This window comes from Leptonychotes weddellii, chromosome 14 (assembly GCF_054177405.1).
Source record: "Leptonychotes weddellii isolate Sample4059 chromosome 14, ASM5417740v2, whole genome shotgun sequence".
In the NCBI taxonomy this organism is placed as follows: Eukaryota; Metazoa; Chordata; class Mammalia; order Carnivora; family Phocidae; genus Leptonychotes; species Leptonychotes weddellii.
Genome location: NC_138382.1, coordinates 75,078,953 through 75,086,297, shown reverse-complemented (window position 1 = coordinate 75,086,297; position 7,345 = coordinate 75,078,953). Strand labels below are relative to the sequence as shown.

Sequence of the window (7,345 nt, the reverse complement as noted above, 5' to 3'; positions counted from 1 at the left end):
CAGGCCAGGGGCTCTGAGCTTCTAGAGAGGTGGAGTCACTGTCTGAGGCCACCCAGCTAGTACATGCGGGAGGCTGGATTGGAATCCAACACGTTACCTGTGGACCCAGCGTTTTTGCCACTAAGCGGCAACGTGATTTCACGTCTGAGCGTTTCTTGGCCGAACAAGTTGAGAACCACTGGTTTCAGAGATTGAAAATCACTGGTTGTATGCCCCTGGATTCCTTCCCCAGCCGCTCAGAGCTGCTTGGTCGCTCTTGGTCCCCATCTGTATCCTCACCGAACCAGGCCCCACTCCCATCGCGCAAGTCTGCAGGGCACCTCGGGCCTCCGCGGCTGCTAGGCGGTGGGGAAAGAGCATCCCGAGCGAACTCTGGTCGGCTCAAATGGCTGCCAAGGAAAAGTATTGTCCTTAAGTCCAAATTGGTGCTTGGCGAGGTGGAGCACCGGTAATAACAGGGGCCGGCTTCGTTCAAAGGCGAGAGGTTGTTCTAAGAGCAGAGAGTGTGGTCGCTAATAATAAAGAAGTCGGCGGGGAGAGTTCTCCCGGTTCCCGGTCCCAGCCGCCCTCCCGCCTCCCTCTGCGTCCTTCAGGAGCCCTGGGCGGTGCGGGTCGTCCCGAGGGCGCCCACCAGGAGGGTGGGCCGGGGCCGGGGCCGGGGCCGGGGGCGGGGCGCGCGCGTGCGCGAGCTGTCAGGCCGGCCCCGCCCCCGGCGCGGCCCCGCCCCCTCCCGCCGCCCCTCCCTCGCTTCCCCCTCCTCTCGCTCTCCGGGTGTGGGGCGGGCTGGCGGGCGCTGCGGCGACCGCGGCGGCTGCTTCCTCGGGCCATTTTGCTGAGGAGCGACGGGGAGGAGGAACTGCTGAGGAGACCCAAGGCGAGGAGCGGCGAGCCGGAGGAGGCGGCGGCCGCGCGCGCACCGGGCTTTCCTCGATTGCGGGGATCTCAAGGGGCGAAGGGAATCGCCGGGGAGGGGGACCGGAGAGCCGCGCCTGCCGCGCGGCGCGCCCCTTCCCGCCCCCTGCACCATGAGCTGGGGCACCGAGCTCTGGGTGAGTGAGGGGCCGGGCCCGCCGGGCTGGGGGAGTTGGGGGGAAGGTGCCTGGCGCGCCTGGGCAGGGGGCGCGGGCCGGGCTGCCTCGGTGGAGGCGATGGCGCGCTGGTAGGGGTCCCCGCGGCCTGCGGAGGAGACGCGGGGCTGGGTGCCCCTCGTCGGCCTCGGCCCGAGCAAGAGGTGCAAGCCAGATTCGCCCTTTCGAGGCGAGGGGAACTGGTGTGGGAAGGAGGAGGGGGACGGATCCGGGTCTCCCCGGCGGCCTGAGGAGGGGGCGCAGATCTGGGGCCCCTCGGCGGCCTGAGCTGGGGGCGCGGATCTGAGTCCCCCCCGGCGGCCTGAGCAGGGGGTGCCGATCTGAGTCCCCCCTCCCCGGCGGCCTGAGCAGGGGGTGCCGATCTAGGTACTCCGGCGGCCCGGGTATGGGGCACGGACCCGTGTCCCCCCACGCCGGTGCTTGAGTAGGGGTCCGGGCTCCCCCCCACGGCGGTCTGGGCAGGAGGTGCGGATCTGAGTCCCCCTGCGGACTGAGGAGGGGGCGCGGATCTGGGTCCCCCGGGCGGCCTGGGCAGGGGGCGCGGGCCGGCCTCCCTCTCCCCGGCGCCCCGAGGCCAGTGTGCTGTGTGGAAAGAGCAACCTTAATCCCTCGGGGCGAGTAACCGACGCGCGGCTGACCAGCTTCGAGGGGGGCGTGGAGGCCCTCAGATTTTCCGGGCTGCGTTATTTGTTCGGGCTCCCCAGCCGCGAGTGCCTAGGGCTGTTCTCCCGGTGGAGGTGCGGGCCGATCTGGCGCTCCTCTCGGGGGCGGGGCGGCCTCGGCCGGGCCGGGTCTCAGGTCTTGGGTTTTGGGGTACAGGGGCGAGAAGTGGTGTCTTCCCTCTAGAGGCGAGGACTTTTGACCTGTGGCGGCGCGGGGCGCACTTGTAGTTCTAAAGAAGCAGCTCAGATCCTGGATTTGCGGTGGGGACTGCGGCGTTTGGCCTGGAGGGGAAAGTAATCGGAGTTAGAGGGAGATCTTGTGTGACCACGTTCAGAAGGAGGCATTCGCGGGAGAAATAATTCTTTAACTGCTCAGAGGAAACAGTTTTAAATGGGGAAGGTTGGCGGCGAGGGGAGCCCTCTGAAATCCTTAACCTAGGGCTGCGGATGGGTAAACAGGCAGCGCGGTGTCTGAAACCTCTTGCTGGAAGCTCTCTCCCCGGAGCCGGGCGACCAGGGGATGCCGAGGCAGTGCACAAGCCATCCCTGGGGAGGAGAGGCTGTGGCTGGTGGCGTGGGGCTTGTTTCTCTGCCTTTCTCTGGATTCCCCGGGAAATCACTGGGCAAGGGATAGGCAGTGCAGTGCCGGGGTGGTGGGGGAGGAGTGGATGAAATCTCAATCATTGCACTGAAATGTTCTCAAGATGAGCCATTTCCCATGATGAACTCGGAAAGTGCCTCCTTTCGGAATTCCATTTGTAAAGGGTGTGGAGGAGAAAGTGTGGGGGGGGGGGGGTTGCTGTCTGAGCTGAGGCCAAGAAATCTCACGTCAAAATAAAACAAGGTTAGAGCAGCGATAGAAACAGCGCATCCTCCCTTAATCTTTTTTTTTTTTTTTTTTGGCTTTAATTGTTTTTACATAACCGTTTCTTAGGCTCAGAAACAGCTACTGTCTTTGACACCAAAATCCTGAAGGCAATAGCTCCCTTAAATTACAGTGATTGATTTTATAAACATTCTCTGTCTAAAGGGACTCAAGATTTCAGGTGATGTTTACAAATACAAATTTTAAAATAACTGATGGTTTTAAATATTTGTACCTACCTCCTTAAGCAAAATTTATCATTTTAAATGCAGTGTGTTTTTCCTCTTCCATTCCTTCTCCACTCCCTTGGGCTCCTTTTAGCTTATCTGGGGTGGGCGAACAAATCCGAAGTAAATTTTATCAAGATAAGAGAAATCCTGGCACAATTTCTTTTTGCTTGTTCAAGCAAGAGAAAGGGACTGTGGAGGAAAAAAGGCAATATTTTTAAAGTGCAATAGGCAGGGTCGAAGGGACTGAACACAAGGTGGACATTTCAGTGTTGTTAGTGAATGGCATAAAAGGTGATCAGGAAAGAGAAGGTAGCTTTGAAAAGAAAATGGTAGAGTAGGTCCAATCACCTGCATTATTCTGTACACTTCTTTTAGGGGGTGGAGGGGTGGGAGGGAAAGCAAAGACAATGTTGTTGAAAATAAATAGGAACTGGAATATCTATAATATATGATAGGAAGTCTTGATTTGGTTCAAAATAAATTGGGGTGGGGATGTTGGCAAAACAGGAGTGGTCACCAGTTGGTAATTGTTGAAGCTAGGTGATCAGCATAACAGGGCTCATGATGCTGTTCTTTCTACTGTGTATGCTTGGAATTTTTTACAATAAAAGTGAGTGGAAAAGATTTTTAAGGCGGGGTGTGTGTACTACTTGAAAATTTTTTCACTTGGTAAGTTTCCAAGAAAGAACACGTCAATTAGAGTCTTATATACGCAAATATATGTCAGTGAGGAGTCACGGAAAAAAAGTATTTCACTAGAGTATGGGCTTTTGGGCTTAAGTGGCTTATGGTTTAATAGGGGGAAAGGAATAAACACATTATTTGCACTAATAAAAGAGGTACAGTATTTGAGTTTTAAGGTGAAATGCCAGGAAGCATAAGGGCAACAAAATGTCTCTTTTCTGCTGCTTTATTTTATTAGTATTTGAGATTTTTTTTTTAATTGGAATAATGAAGGATTCTGAAAAAGAAGCTTCCAGTCCTTTAGTGGTAAGAGACTGGGTGAAGTACTGTGTTGGGCAGTGCTGGACAGCCCAATGCAGAGCAGTCATTGAGGGTTTTCCTTGAATGGTGGCTTGGACTCTTGAACGCGGGTAAGGAGATAACGATGGGGTGCAAAATCCTAAGTGGGTAGAATTATGTTTCTAGGTGGAGGGAGGCAGCGCTATGGTTTGGATGGGCATGAGTTGTTTGTAACAGGTGGTTGCAGCTTTCATAGACCTTCACAAATACCACCAGGTTTTACACATATTTTACGACTTTAGTCAAGATCTGCACAGGCTTTTAAAACCTACGGGTTTCTAATGGACGCTTTACACATAAGGCCTGCTCTTAAGGCACGTCCTCCTTAGGTGAAGTAAAACCTTTCTCTCCTTTTTTTTTTAAACATCTGTGTAGGGGTAAACTTTCATATTCCAGGAAACTTGGAGAAATCATGAAATGTCAGGAAGTCAATACCACTATAAAAATGAACTCAAAACCATAATTCGTAATAACTTTATTGGATTAGTTTGTATTTTAATGGAGGCTTTCTATTTTTGTATCAGAAAGTCATAACAAAGTATAAATGGCTGTTTTAAAGTGATTAGGATATAATTAAATAGTTTCTGTACAACTCTTAATACTAGTCCCTTTTGTTTTTACTTTTTTGTGTGTGTGTTTTTTTAATTTTTTAATTTTTTTTTAAAGATTTTATTTATTTATTTGACAGAGAGAGACAAAGCAAGAGAAGGAACACAAGCAGGGGGAGTGGGAGAGGGAGAAGCAGGCTTCCTGCTGAGCAGGGAGCCGGATGCGGGGCTCGATCCCAGGACCCCGAGATCATGACCCAAGCCGAAGGCAGACGCTCAACGACTGAGCCACCCAGGTGCCCCTTTAATTTTTAATTTTAAGTTAACTCCACATTACACATGGGGCTCGAATTCACAACCCGAGATCAATAGTTGCATGCTCTACTGGCTGAGCCAGCCGGGCTCCCCCCGCAACCCATGCCCTGCATATTATTCCCTCTTGATCAATTCTTAATTTTTTTATTGAACAACTACTGTGTGCAATATACTGATCTAACTCGTGTTATATACACTGAAGGATATCTACTTATTTTGGTGAAAGCATATAAAGTAGGTTTTAACTCTAGTCTGCAAAATCAGAGTCAAAAGAGAGATTTATGTTTCTAAGATTAACCAAAATGCATTTACTCAAGCCTTTGTTACAAAAGGTAATGTTAATAGCGTAAATTGATTGCACTGACTTGTTGAAATTGTGAGTGGTCATTGGAGAAATGGCCGAGCAAGAATTTCTTACATTTGAATGTTTTTTGTTACTTACTTAGTAGAGGGAAGTGACAAGTTACCGAGGTTTCACTTCAGCTTTTTATTCACATGCTCATTAATGTGAAGAATAAATAACCCACTGGAAATTTTAGCTTTCCTTATAATTATTCTAATCTTTGCCGCTAACAAATGACCAAGTGACAGCACCTAGTTTTGTGGTCTCCCCGTGTCCTCTCTGATATCTTCATTGCTTTACTTTGGTGCCAGTAAGAAACGGAGTAGCCCAAAATATCAAAAGCAAGAAAGCAAGCAGAGATTTTCTAACCTGAGTGTCCAGGACAATGCCAGGCATGTGATGTACATTCCACAGTATGTTGAATATGGTGATATTGATTGCGGTGAGCCCTTTTTAGAGGTAGCAGTGGAAGAGTTATTTACCAACTCTACTGAGAACAATGCCTGACTCATAGTAGGAGTTCAGTAAATATTTATTGAATAAACGAATGGATCCTTTTTTCCCTTTTGTTTTAACATTTGCTTTTTTAAAGTAATGGGAGGGTAATTTTAACACCTTTCTGCCCCTTGGCAGTTGTAAACATTTTTGATAACTCTAGGCACCGTTTTTTTTTTTTTAGACTTTATTTTTTAGAGCCATTTTAGTTTCACAGCAAAATTGAGTGGAAGGTACAGAGATTTCCCATATACCCCCGCCCACAAATATGCACAGTCTAGGCACCTTTTTTACTTTTAAAGTAAGGCTTGAAGATTTATCTCCTTTGCCGTTCATGTTGCTTATGCTGGCTATGTATGGGTATGTTTGATATAAGAACACTTTACAGTGAGTTAAAATTGTAAACTAAGGGGGCGCCTGGGTGGCTCAGTCGTTAAGCGTCTGCCTTCGGCTCAGGTCATGATCCCAGGGTCCTGGGATCGAGCCCCACATCGGGCTCCCTGCTCCGTGGGAAGCCTGCTTCCCCCTCTCCCTCTGCCTGTTGCTTCCCGGGCTTGTACACTCTCTGTCAAAAATAAATAAAATCTTTAAAAAAAAATTGTAAACTAGGCATTACTGATTCTTTCTTAATCTTGGAGTAATTGACTTAATAGTTCCAGGTTTGGGAGAATGATTACCTCTTCTTACTGTAGAATGCTAAATGTAGGGCAGGATTCACAGCTCATAGCTCTTCTGCTTTTTGTTTTTAACAATTCAGAGATTTCCATTTGGGATAAAACATAGCAAGACCAACAGGGGAGACATTCATTCCTGCCAGATCTGTGGTGAGTGGAGCAGAATTGCCTCAGAAGATAGGCTAAGTGGAGTTTAATTCTGTCATCCCTGCCTTGCCATTAAAATAGGCTTTGCACCACCTTTTCTGGTTAGTAGATATCAAGCAAAACATGGGAGGCCTGGCAGTCTTGATTCACTCATCAGCTTGTTGCCTTCACTTTATACTCTAGACATAATCCTGAAAATTTGTGTAAACTGCATTTTTGGTCAGTAACACTGTATTTCAGGCACTATAACGGAGTTTTGTAAATGTCCGGGCTTACTGGGTGACCACATTATAACTCTTGCTTTACATCGGTGAAACACGGAAAATGCTCTTTGGAGGACTATTCAAGTATCATCCACTTCCTAGCTAAAGCTAATATTGTGTTTCCTGCAAGTATTACTCATACTTGTTTCATCAACACCACCCACATTTAAAAACAAGGCTTTATTTTGACACTTAAAAATTGCAAGCTACCAAGAATACATGAATGCCCTGGGAAATTAATCTAATTAGATTTTAGAATGTGGGTGTAAAATCTTCTAGAATTAGTGTTTATAGTGAAGTATTTGTTTCCTTTTTTAGTAATATATACTCATACTAATTTCAGGCTAGTAATGCATCTAGTTAAAAAATGTTAAAATCTGGGGCATCTGGCTAGCTCAGTCAGTAGAACATATGACTCTTGATCTTGGAGTCATGAGTTCAAGCCCCATGTTGGGTGTAGAGATTACTTAAAAATAAAATCTTTTAAAAAATGTTAAAATCGGGGCGCCTGGGTGGCTCAGTTGGTTAAGCGACTGCCTTCGGCTCAGGTGATGATCCTGGAGTCCTGGGATGGATTCCCGCATCGGGCTCCCTGCTCAGCGGGGAGTCTGCTTCTCCCTCTGACCCTCCCCACTCTCATTCTCTCTCTCAAATAAATAAATAAAATCTTTAAAAAAATAAAAAATAAAAAA

The 7,345-nt window shown here is 48.4% G+C and overlaps 1 protein-coding gene and 1 long non-coding RNA gene across 8 annotated transcripts in view; one reads left to right on the top strand and one right to left on the bottom strand.

The window, feature by feature from the left end:
- The first annotated feature begins 761 nt into the window (after positions 1 to 761).
- The window catches only part of FNBP1 (formin binding protein 1), a 114,987-nt gene continuing 108,403 nt past the window's right edge, over positions 762 to 7,345 (top strand). For all 7 annotated transcript variants that reach the window (XM_081803758.1, XM_081803762.1, XM_081803761.1 and 4 more), the window contains exon 1: positions 762 to 1,049. In XM_081803758.1, the coding sequence (XP_081659884.1) occupies positions 1,026 to 1,049 (24 nt within the window). In that variant the 5' untranslated portion in view covers positions 762 to 1,025. The remainder of the gene's footprint in view (positions 1,050 to 7,345) is intronic.
- LOC145717146 (uncharacterized) lies at positions 828 to 2,507 on the bottom strand. The gene is made up of 2 exons (XR_014140196.1): positions 2,186 to 2,507; positions 828 to 2,032 (listed from the first exon to the last, which is right to left on the bottom strand). It is a non-coding gene; the product is annotated as an uncharacterized LOC145717146 (long non-coding RNA).